This window comes from Vicia villosa, linkage group LG2 (genome assembly GCF_029867415.1).
Source record: "Vicia villosa cultivar HV-30 ecotype Madison, WI linkage group LG2, Vvil1.0, whole genome shotgun sequence".
NCBI lineage: Eukaryota > Viridiplantae > Streptophyta > Magnoliopsida > Fabales > Fabaceae > Vicia > Vicia villosa.
In genome coordinates, this window is record NC_081181.1 from 216,660,352 (window position 1) to 216,673,181 (window position 12,830).

The 12,830-nt window shown below is 31.9% G+C and overlaps 1 protein-coding gene across 2 annotated transcripts; it reads right to left on the bottom strand.

The window, feature by feature from the left end:
• Window positions 1–2,007: 2,007 nt before the first annotated feature.
• LOC131648245 (methyl-CpG-binding domain-containing protein 7-like) lies at window positions 2,008–4,189 on the bottom strand. Of its 2 annotated transcripts, none has more exons than XM_058918020.1 (6): window positions 3,900–4,189; window positions 3,581–3,703; window positions 2,979–3,101; window positions 2,694–2,753; window positions 2,376–2,617; window positions 2,008–2,113 (listed from the first exon to the last, which is right to left on the bottom strand). In XM_058918020.1, exons 1-5 carry the CDS (start codon window positions 4,083–4,085, stop codon window positions 2,396–2,398), a joined length of 714 nt encoding a protein of 237 aa, XP_058774003.1. In that variant the 5' UTR covers window positions 4,086–4,189; the 3' UTR covers window positions 2,008–2,113; window positions 2,376–2,395. The 2 variants fall into 2 exon arrangements, with proteins under 2 accessions (XP_058774003.1, XP_058774002.1); XM_058918019.1 differs by having other exon boundaries at window positions 2,008–2,279; window positions 3,900–4,188.
• Window positions 4,190–12,830: the final 8,641 nt, after the last annotated feature.

The window sequence follows — 12,830 nt, forward strand, 5'->3', positions numbered from 1 at the left end:
TTCCTGATTGGTTAGAATGCTTCGTAATCAATTGGTTAGTGGCTAGAACTGATTTTTAAAAAGTTCTGAAATAGATGAATTTTCGTAAAATCATTTTGACTGTGTGTGCATTGCTAAACACATAAAATTATAATTAGACACAAGTTCATGAGAGCTTTTAAAAGACTCCGATTCCTTTTAATTTTGATATTTATCTTTGCTCTCAACATTGGATCCTTCTTAGCTTCAATTTTTTTTAACTCCAATCTTTTATACTTAGATGATGCTCATGATTATTTTAGCTTTATTATTTTTATGGATCCATAAGTTTCCAAGTATAATTAAGAAATGATTCAAGTTGATAAAGCTCATGGATAACAACACTTAAGAAGCAACTTATTAGCTTTGATGATAACATAGTTTTGATGATGATGATAACACATGAAGTAGTAACAACACTTGAAGTGATTTTGATTATAACAATGCATGAAGTCAAACAATTAGTAAAGTTTACTCAAGCGGTCAAAGATGCATAGATGGTTAATCAAGATCAAGTTATCCTTCTGGATCAAACTAAAATTAACTCAAATGAAGAACTAGTGTTAGTGATCACTAGTGATATCTTTACATCTCTCGTATAATAGTGATTAACTTGAAGATATCTCAAGCCTCATCTAATAGAAGATTTAAGATTCTAGTGATGTGGTTTTGAGGAAGTGTGAAAGCTCGCTTTATATTGTCTATATGAATGATTAGTATTTGTAAAGACACAAGGGCATTTCTGAAAGTAGTATGGCTAAATCACACACAAACACACTAAAAAGTTTTTTTTAAAGCCTCTCTTCTTCAATTATAATCACCAAAAAATATTTTTAGAATCTAATTAGTTTATTAGGGGATTGGTTGCTTGATTAGGACAATTCTTTGAATTGTATCATCGATTAGATACTTTCCCTAATTGATTATATGATGCCTAATTAAAATGATCAATCATGAGAGTCTCTTAATGATTGGTAATAGCTCTCTATAAAAATCTTTCAGTTTAGGCCAAAATAATATATTATTTAAATTGCCTAATCGATTAGGTCATTTACTTTTCCCGTAGATTATTTCCAAAATTACATAATTTCTTGGCCTATAAAAAAAAAGAGGTTCTCTATCATTTCAAATCATTAAAAAAAAAGTTGAAAACCTCAATTTCCCTTTCTCTCATAATCTCTCTAAATCATCTCTACTTTTTCACATATTTTAGCTTTAGTGCTTAGAGAGTGTTCTTGAACTCATTAATGATTTTGTTTTGGGTGAGGGATTTATTGTATTTTTCACATATTTTAGCTTTAGTGCTTAGAGAGTGTTCCTGAACTCATTAATGATTTTGTTTTGGGTGAGGGATTTATTGTAAATTTATCAAGAGAAAGAAAATCATGTTTCCTTAGAAAATGATTATTTTGGTTTGGAGATAAACCAGTGTAAACACTCTTTTGAGGATTAGTATAAATCTATGTTTGGTTTGTGAACTCCTCCATTGAAGAAAAGCTCTCTTATGGGTTCATGAAGAATAACTAGAGAAAAATCAATAACACATTATCATACACGATTTTCGTCATGAAAACCACATACAATCACCAAAACGCTACAAACACGCAATTTTACCTCTCTTTAAGTCACACTTTCATTTAATAAAATGCTAAATCCATAAACTGAGTCATCGACTCTTCCAAGTGCACATCTCTGCAAACTCTTTTGTGCAGACATGGAATTTTTTCTTGAGGTTGCACTGCTTTGGAATGATTTGCATATACCTAAGTTGCTCATGACACATGCTTCATAAAATAGAGACTACACTTGGTAGAGATTATTGTGTCAAAACTTCTTTGTTCCAATTTGGTGTCTATTTATTACACTGCAACTTATATTATATTGGTATTAATGTACTGCTTGTTTCTTGGCACACCTTTTACCAACTTAAGCCGATACTAGTGTCATCAACCACAATAACATTTGTTTATAAGCTAAAGCTATATTAAATTAAAAGGGGACAAAACTAGTTTTTATTTCCCTGTACAAAAACGGAACTAATCGAGGCACGGTGGTTTATCGATGATGTTGGAACTTCAATCCTTCACCAGTTTTCCTATCAAAAATGAAATAATATTCCTAGAACCATTGTGACACAAAATACATTATTGTAACCAGTTAACTTGAACTAGAACAATCTCTGCATATATGCTATAATCTAAGCTACATGGTAACTAACAGCACATAGTCACTAATATGTCATGTCGTCTCCGCTATGAATCCTGCAAAGTTGGATGAAATCAAGTAACAACTGATATACAAATGCTGCTGAAACCATCAAATTACATGAAAACAGATATGACTTGGTTCAAGCTTACCTCAACTGTTAAATCTATTGTCAATTAGTAACTCCTTCATTGATCGATATTGAAAATGCTTTGGACCATTTCGCCTTTTCAGATGCTGGTACCATAGACTCATTTAGGAAAGGATTCCAGAAGCCACTTGGACCAGACAAAACCCATCTTACTTTTGTTGGTGGTCTTGTTGAGTTATGGATTGAACCTCTTCCGTCTTTCCCCGATTTGGCTTTCTTCCGAGAATGAGTTTCTTCGGAAACCTTGAAAAGAAGTTCAATTAGCTATACTCAATCTAAGGTGATATCTTGTAATAGAGAATATAGTTTTGAAACTCACTGATTGAATAGGTGTTTGAGTCGTAGGAGCACTTCGCTTTCCAGAGCATTTGAAAATTATCTGTAAATGAAGAACAAATTAGATAGTGGTAAACTGGCAATCCATGCAAAATAAGAGTTTAAAGACCGTGCTCTTAAGTTGTAAAACTTTTGTATATCGAAGTCACATTATTATTAAATCTGATCGGATAGGATAGCCGTGTAAAAAAGTTACAATGCAAGTTCATATTCTTTAAACTTCCTTATTAATTGTTAAATGAGTAATTTGATCGTTTGGTTTAGATACCTTGGGTGTAGGTCTACATGCATTTTCTCCAGTTAAACGTGCTCCCTTGAAATCTCTCACGGTTAAATCTCCTCCCTCGAAATCTCTCGGAAACTTTTGTTTGCGCCTAGACTTGTTGCGTGTCTGCAGTAAATATAGCGCACATATCAAGTTATCAAAAGAACTTCAAGTCACAAGCAAACGGGAGTAAATGTTGCAGCTTTGATCAAGAGCAGTAAATGTTCACTTAAAATTGCCAAAGGAAATTGCATAGAATTAAAATGCAAACTGTCCAAAAGATAACCATAAAAGGAAAATCCGAATATAAAGAGTTAGAAAATCAGATATTTTCTAGTGTCAAAATAACAGTCATTTTTCAAAAACTATTAAGAGGATAATTTAACCACTATTACATTTCATCATCCTACTCGGTATCATATTATAAGCAAATTTCAATTTTTAAGTTCATTAAATAATTAATGTACATACATTAATTATTCAATGAACCTAAAAAGTAAAATTAACAAATACATCAATTATTCAATTAACCTAAAAAGTGAAATTTGCTTATGATATGAGACCGAGGGGTATATATACTACAGTAAAAATTAAATTGAACTCACAGTGTTTTTGTTTTGTGATATCATTCTCTCAGTAGGAAGATAATCTTTTGGTTCTTCATTTAGATATCTCTGAACAGATACCAAAGAACGGAACTTCTGCCCTGTGTTTGGTTCAATGTAATACTGAAAAAATTGAAGATTTATAAATAATAACAGTAAAATAATGAGCCTAAAAATAATAATAATAATAATAACAGAGTGTAATTTTCTTCCAGAATTGGAATTTTCTGGTTGATATTTTCATTAGAAACCCTAGGTTGAATTCAAAATGAATGAATAGAAAGGGTGAAATATGATAGAGAAAAGAAGGTTAGGTTACCTTATCAACCCTTTCAGCATGGCCGGGGTTAGGGCTAATGCGGCGGTGTCGTTCAACCAACCAACCGTCGGGGAGAGTGAACGGCGGTGATCGGACCACAATCTGTAAATCTTTTTCCCTTGAATTTGTCTTCGGCGATGACATTGCTGATCGATGAGGTTTCGGTTGTTGTTGTGACACTCGCATGTAAAGTTTTTAGTTTTCTGAAAATGGTGATGTGGGTAAAAAAAAGGTTACGTGGCTTTGTATTAATGATGGGAGGTGGCAAATAGAATTATGAGGCATTTCTATGATTTTGTGTGAGTCATGCAGCAGAGATCGCTAGTGTTAGATAACGATTGGGAGTTAAGAGGAACTTTGATAAAGTCGGCATTATCGCATAAATAAACTTTTTTTTAAATTGAGTTTCTAAAGTTTAAAAGATTTATGGTATGTATGGTATGTTTGGATCACAAGAGAGAGTGAAAAGAAAGAAAAGAAAGAAAAAAAAAAAAAGGAAAGAAAGTATAAGAAGAGAAACATAATAGAAAGTAGAATGATTATTTAGTTGTTTGATATAAGAGAAAGTGAAAGGAAAGAAAGTTAAAAAATGACAAAATTAACCCTATAAATTTTTTTTTTATTTAAGCATTTTTGTTAAATTAAATTAAATTTTAAGTGAATATTTTTATTTATTATTTAAATAAAATTGATATATTTTTATTTTAAATAAAAGTTCAATAACTTTATGATAAAAAGTATAGCAAATAATTTTTATTTAAAAAAATATAGGATCAGTAGATGAATGCATAGTGTGTTACTTGTTACTGTTTAAAAAAACTATACTCCCTCCCTTCCTATTTATGAAATTTTTTTAATTTTTTAGGTTCATTTAATAATTGATGTATCTAACCTATATATAATCTAAATACATCATTTATTCAATGAACTTAAAAAGTCAAAATTTGCTTATAAATATGAATGGAGGGAGTATTATATAGTACTTATAATATTTATTTATGTCACAGTTTAATATTAACGAGGATATATTTGTCTTTTACATCAAAAATTAGTCACAAATTTCGTTTCCACTCAATCCAGAGGAGAAGGATTTTTTTTGTGGGTCCCAGTTGAATCTTTCTTTCATTTCATTTTTTCAATGCTTCCAAATAGTTTGGAAAGTGGATCTTTCTCTCCACTTTCTTTCCTTCCTGAGATCTTGAGATCTTTCCACAGATCCAAACATAGTGTTAGAGTTCTTATTTCAAGAAGAGGGGAAGATCACCGACCAAAATCAAGACCAACATGAGAACCCCTAAGTTAAAAAAAAAAAAAAAGCTTTGTTATATATTTCGAAATAATAATTATGTAAGAAGGGGAAGAATAAACATGGCAAAATACTAAATAAATAGAAAATATTATAGTCGAGTAATTGCTTGAATACATGGGCGGTTGTATATTAAATAATTTATTCTTCACTTTTGTTTCATGATAAATCGTACAACGAAGCATTTCTCAAAAAAGAAATAGTATAATCTTTTGTTTCACAAAAAACATGATAAAGAGAGATCGATCAAACTCGGTTTAAGGAGTCATCTATTTGGAAGAGTGCACTTCAATACAACGTGAAATTTGTGATTGACTTTATTTAGGATGGTTTGAACTACATCCAAGAAATCATTTACACAAGTCACAGTTTGATCGTCCATATCAAAGGCAATGTTCAACTTGTGCTTAATATTTAAAAGCTATAACAACACATCTTTAGAACTTTCAAAACTATTAAACTCATCTAAGAAAACTCTTAAAGAGTCTCTAAGCAAATCTCCAAAGCCGATAATCAATGAACTAGAGAGACAACTGCCTGCCATTAATTAGTATTTACTTTAATAGATCCAACAAGAGAAGGAGTCACCGAAAATCCAAGATGAACAACTTATTCGCTTTCGACCGACACATATGTACAACCTCAAAGACAAACCATTTATTTTATCCAAAAGTTATGTTGTTTCACCACAACCAAGACCACTAGATACCAGTCAAGAAAATAATGCCAAACTCACCTTGACTCGTGGAATGAAGCAAATTAAAAATATCATTTGATGAAAGAAATCCAAAACAAGAAAGCACGCAAGGACGCAACCAAAGCTCTTTAAAGTGGGGGATCCTGCAAACAACAGAAGATGTTTTCTTCTCGAAGAGAACAACGATAACAATAGGCGTTGAAGGCCATCACACGCTGATGGCACAACAAATTGGTGGGAAGAGCATTATGAGAACACAGACAAACCAAATGTTGAACCTTAGCTAGTGTTGGTAGCCACCAAATCCACTCTTAATTATCATTAATATTCCAATTACGATCTCGTTAGAGCAACCAATGTTACGCTGAAAAGCAAGAATACATATCATTAACTACACCACACCAAGTCCAAGAGTTAAAGGAGTCATCACTAACGCCAAAGGACTAGGTTGACTAAAATTTGTAATCCTAATATTGTGAGTGATAAGTGCATTTTGATGCACATTCCTTTATGTTTATACTTATGCATTTCCATACTTTACCTTGGCTATTTTTATATTTTAATGTGTTTTTATAAATCAGTTTATTTTTGCACTTATTTGATTTTCGCACTTTATTTTCAGCATTAGCAGTCTGCACTAAAATGATCATAACCGGAGCTCTGGGAATCCAATTGAGGCGTTCTAATAATTGCCAGAAAGCTAAGAGAAAGAGCTACAACTTTCATGTTGGAGTCAAAGTCAGATTCGGAGTCAATTATTCCCAGAATTTCGTTTGAAGTTGCAGCATTAGTTTTATTTTAGTTTTGGGTCGTTAGTTTTGGGCCTGGGTTATGTTTTTGACCCAGTTGGATTGTAAACTGTTTGGTTCTCTCTAGTACCTAGGTCTGGCCGTACTTTCTGTCACTTTTTTACTTTTCACCAAATAATTTTGAAAGCTTGGTACGAATGATGAGGAACTAATCCCCGAAGGCAATTTCTGCTGGTTACGGTTTCCAATACTTTGAGGTTTTTAATCTTTAATCCAATTTCTTTTCCCTTTCGATATTAATCTATATGTCTGTTTGCTTAATTCGAGTTATATAGAATATTATTGATTTATACCGATTGATTTATGTTCCTTGACTTTTATCGTACTTTATCGTTGCTTAATCGTTAAAGTGTCTATGTTAGAATCACGTTTGCTTAATTTGTGATTGTGCTTAATCCGTTTGCTTTATTCGGAAAATAGGAATGAAATCTTATTATGTCAATTTTGCTTGTTAATTGATGTTGTAATCGGTAGGGGAATGGAATCCGCTTAGGGGATTGAAGTTTATTGAACCAGTGATAAGTCGGTAACCGAATCAGTAGAATTGTCATTTTAGCCTATTTACATAATCACTTATTTTAATCACTCTTTCACTATGTTATTATTAAATCAATCCTAAACCGCCCCCTTTAATTCAATTTACCGTTGGTTAGTAATAACTAAGAATCCTTGTGAGACGATATCCGAGTTGTCGTTACCGTTACTACAGTTTTTACAAAACACTCGTTTTTTATCCGCGCGACAGCGGATCAAATTGGCGCCGTTGCCAAGGATTCTTTTCATTATTAACTGATTTTAGAGTCTTAGGTTTAGTGTTTGTGCGTTTAGGCCATAGGTTCCTCGCGGTTTCGGCCATAATGCCTTTTTGAGTCGAAAAAACGTTTTTTTTTTGGAAATTGAGTCTGATCGATAATCTGTTTTTGCCTACTAGTTGCTACGGTTTTTACAAAACACTCGTTTTTGATCCGCGCGCGACAGCGGATCAGTGAGGCAAGGGAGGAGTAAGCTCATTGAGGTTCCAACTATCAGGTTTCCAAATGTTCTTAATGAGTAACTTTGAATCAGATGTATGAAGGAGGGAAAAGTGAAGCACAACATACTAATTGTAAGCCAGTCTTTTTTTCCAAAAAGTGGAGTTACCATTACCAAATTGAAAAAGGAACCTTTCTGTTAACCGTGAAATTTGGTAAATAAGTGCTAGTCTTCCGAAAAAGTTACTTGCAGGATCGGCTAGATTGATCCTAGAACACATGTGCAAAATGTTTGTTGAATAGTTATGTGATTTTGTGTGTAAAAGACAATAATTCCGACTTGGTCGAAATCTTTAAAGTAAATGTTTGTTTGAATGTAAAGGCTGGAAAAAGTAAAGTTTTTCGACAGGAAATAAATGCTAGACATAAACTTAATAAAAAAGACTTTGCATGAATAAAAATTGATGTTTGAATACGTACATAGAACTCGATTACTCATTTCTCACTTTGCTCAGATACTTTGAGTATTTTGTAGTAATGTCAACACACATAATCCTAATCTAAGAACTCATATTTATACTATAATTAAAATAATTGTAATGAACGGTCTTTTCTCGAAGAATTGACGCATTCTTGCTTGCATGTGTTTCACCCTTCTTAAGCTTCCACGCGTCCTCCAAGAATGCATAAGGCCAAAAAATAGTTAATTAGCCTCATTTCGATTTATTCTGTCGAAGTAGTCAACAAACTTCTCCAAAAAATACACTAAGTTCTAAAACCATATCACATTGAAGAAACGGAACTTCCTCAACTAACACTCGTCGAAGTCTTCACAATACTTGCTAGTCAAAAATACCACTAACTTAACTCAACTCTTTTAAATATCTTCTCAACCTTCCTTGATATGTCAAGCTCTTATTAGCGTCGAATTTCCAACTAACAAATTATCCCCAAAAAAGTCCTTTTCGATCAAACAGAGAAAAGAGACATTTTTTGAATGTTTCGATGTTACAGTCTTTCACTGCTCTGACGTTATGTCCATCATGACCACTTTTTCTCAAACGTCTCAACGAGACGTGCAATGTTTATAGATCAATCACTATCCCTACATTCTACAAAAATCGTGGCAACTGAAAAGGCTAAACGCTCACACAACCTCTTACATGCAAACATGTATCCCACAAGTCCCTCCATTTGTCACTATATTTCAACTGAACAGTTTCTTTTCCATTTCTTTAAATACACTTCTTCCTCATTTGCCTCTTTTTACTTCTTCCAGCTTTAAAACTTCAAAGCTTTTTCTGCAACTTTCCTTAGTGAACACTAAAAAATAGTTCCCTTGTTCAAACCTTTAAGTCATTTCCATATGGCACCTTCAAAATCAAAGAACAACAAGTAAAATAAGAGTTCTAAATAAGCTCTACCTCTTGCCAACCAAATTTCAAAGCCATTATTGGTGGAGAATCAAGAATACGTCCCTGAATCTCCCTTTCAAGAAGAAAAACTCAGGATCTATTAGTCTCGGGTACTTATCCCTTTTTGTATCTCTGGTGAGACCCATGCACTCATAGGTCATTTTCCTGATCCTAAGGAGAATGCGAAAAAGCTAAAAGAATTTTTTCCCTGCTTATCACTGTGGTAAGCCTATAATTAGTTTAAGGGAAACAAGAGTTGCTACTGATGACCTTAGTGTTAGGTCCGAAGTCCAAATTACTTTTCAGGCTCCCATAGTGGATGAATCCAAAAAATCCTCGACTGATGTCGTAGGTCCTGAAGACAAAACTATTGTTAAATAAAAAAACCCTATTAACTTAGATTATATGAGCAACACTTTTAGGGTGTTTCGCTCTTATCCTCTATTCATGGACCCTGAGGCTTATCTTTCTTTACTTGCAAAAGTCAAAAAGAAAAAAATCTCCAACCTGGAAGGACATAGGCATTTTCGACATGATCCAACTGTCAAAAGTAGGACTATCATCTTGCCAAAACATGTTGGTTTCTTCCTTGTACTTATGGGGCAGCACCACCAACACTTTCCACCTTTCCTGTGGGGTGATGACTCCAACCTTGTTTGACATTGCTGCTATCACTGGTCTTCGATCAATTGGAGAAGCTTTCGACCCTCATGTGATGAATGAGGACATCATCGACTTCAATAATAATCGCGCCAGTTTTACCCACTACATAGTTGATCATCATAACATAAAGAATAACGAAGTGTCTGACAAGGAGCACTGATGTACCTTGTTAATTATACACGTCCTGATATATCATTTGCGGTCAATCTATTAGCAAGATACAACTCTTCACTTACACGAAGACATTGGAACGGAGTCAAACATATACTTAGTTATCTTATAGGTACAAAAGACATGAGTTTGTTTTATACCAAAGTATCCAAATTCAAATTAACAGGTTATGCATATGTAGGTTACTTATTAGATCCTCACAATGGTAGATCACAAACAGATTATTTGTTTACATGTGGTGGTACATCTATTTCATGGAGATCTATGAAACAAATAATAGTAACAACTTCATCTAATCATGCAAAACTTTTAGCACTACATAAGGCAAGTCAAAAATGTGTTTGGTTGAGATCCTTAATCCAACACATACAAAATACTTGAGGTTTGTCTTTTGGATAAATAAATACAACGACCATATATGAATTTAATACTGCATGCATCACTCAATTGAAAGATGGTTATATTAAAGGAGACCGAACAAAACACATCTCTCCAAAGTTCTTTTTCACGCACGATCTTCAGAAGAATGGTGATATAAACATCCAACAAATTCGTTCATGTGATAATCTTGTAGACCTTTTCACAAAGTCACTTCCAAGTAGGACTTTATTGTCGAAGAAAAGATCACTCAGCTGAGGGGAAATTTATTTTAAAAGGATATTGTACTCTTTTTTCTTCACTAGATTTTTTCCCAATGGATTTTTTCTAGTAAGGTTTTAACGATGCATATCCAAAACAAACATCCAAGGGGGTGTTATGAATAATTGGATGATTGTCTCTGAATGATTTTATTCCTTATTTATAATAATTTGTATTTATTACATTGTCGATATGTTGTCCTATAAATAGAATACACCGATGAAATAATATAAAATTGTTCTCATCTTTCTCTCTTCTCTTTTATCATCTCTTTCTTTATTTCATAACAATATTATTAAAATTAAATATAGTGTTTATTAAAATTATGGTATATTTTGATCATGATTGGTGTAAAAGATCTTTAAAAATCCATTTTTTTTTAATGTGAGAAACAAATTACAAGTTCTAAAACTCTAAATTCATAAAAGCCTTAAATTCTAGACTAAAAGAAGAGAGAAAGTTATCTAATAAAATTAAAGACGATTTATTTTATTTGATATTCTCTAATTTCTCAGTGAAATCTACAATATATAAGATTATTAATAAATAATAAGCTTAAAGGCTCAAATTTTAATAGAAGCTCAATTAAATAATAATACAAATAAAAGTACTAGTAATATAAATTATAATATAAATTTCAGATAAATTAAAATATGAGTGAAGACCCATTTTGGTCCCTCACAAAAACTATAGAATCCAAATTAGTCCTCCACAAAAAATAGGACCCGATTTAATCCCTTACAAAATATAACCGGGTCATATTAGTCCTTCTGGGGATATTTTTTTTAAACCGGTTTTTTCTTCTACTTTTAAACCGTGACTGGACCGCCAAGTCGTATTTTATTTTTCATTTTTCATTTTTTAAATACTAAATTGATTTTTATTTTAAATTTCGATTTTATTTTTAAACAATTCAGATTTTAAAATACAAAAAAAAAGATAAGATTTGTTCTGAAAAGGAATCAAACTTAAGACATTTAGGTCACATCCTATGCCTTTACCACTATGCCAACGTACACTTGTGACAAATAATTCGCATGATTTATAGTAATATTAAACAATTCTAAATTTAAAATATAAAATATAAAATTTGTACCCATGAGGTCTCAAACTCAAGTCCCTTCAAATTTAATGATAGTCACTTCACTGTAAATATGAAAAGTGATTTAAGAGCGGGTGAATCAGTTAGATTAATCGGTATTAGTGAATTTTTCTCGATTATGAATGTTAGCAATATTGTTCTAATTTTTTCGAAATTGTTATAATAGTTTCAAAAAAATCAAAACATTGTTAACATTCATTATCGAGAAAAATTCACTAATATCAATTAATCTAATTCATGCAACCCCTCTTAGATTACTTTTCATATTTACAATAAAGTGACTACCATTTAATTTGAAGGGACTTGGGTTTGAGACCCCGTAGGTATCAAAATTTATATTTTTTGTTTTAAATTCAGAATTGTTTAATATTATTATAAATCATGTCAATTATTTGTCATCAATGTACGTTGATATAGTGGTAAAGGCATAGGATGTGACCTAAATGTCTTGAGTTCGATTCCTTCTCAAAACAAATCTTATCTTTTTTTATATTTTAAAATCTGAATTGTTTAAAAATAAAATCGAAATTAAAAATAAAAATCAATTTAGTATTTAAAAAATGAAAAATGAAAAATAAAATACGACTTGGCGGTCCAGTCACGGTTTAAAAGTAGAAGAAAAAACCGGTTTGAAAAAAATATCTCCAGAAGGACTAATATGACCCGGTTATATTTTGTAAGGGATTAAATCGGGTCCTATTTTTTGTGGAGGACTAATTTGGGTTTTGTAGTTTTTGTGAGGGACCAAAATGGGTCTTCACTCTTAAAATATTTAAATATAATTTCTATACCCAATCAATTCTCCAATATAACAAAACTATATTGACCTCCATCTTAATTTTGAGAAACAACTTAGTCATTACTTTCTCCAAATAAACATCATTATTTTCACTAATATGAAATGCTATCCAAGAAGATATATGTACTCAAAAAAGAAAAATATAAATTATTAGTAAAATTGAAAAACAAAATAACTATTGTACTTTATTGAAACAAGAATGAACTCAATATAATTTTATCAAATTCTAAAGAATGCCAGTGCAATTAACCCTTCAAAAAATCAAGGGTTAAATAAGTTTTTGGTCCCTATAAATATTACAATTTCATTTTTAGTCCCTCCTGGGTTTATGCAACGGTTTTAGCTGGTTTTGCCAACAG

Coding starts and splice junctions, on each gene's coding strand:
- LOC131648245 (XM_058918020.1), bottom strand. CDS start 4,085: ATGCGAGTGTCACAACAACAACCGAAACCTCATCGATCAGCAATGTCA. Junction 3,704..3,899: donor ATGCTGAAAGGGTTGATAAG/GTAACCTAACCT, acceptor CAATTTTTTCAG/TATTACATTGAACCAAACAC. Junction 2,618..2,693: donor CTCAAACACCTATTCAATCA/GTGAGTTTCAAA, acceptor CTTCTTTTCAAG/GTTTCCGAAGAAACTCATTC.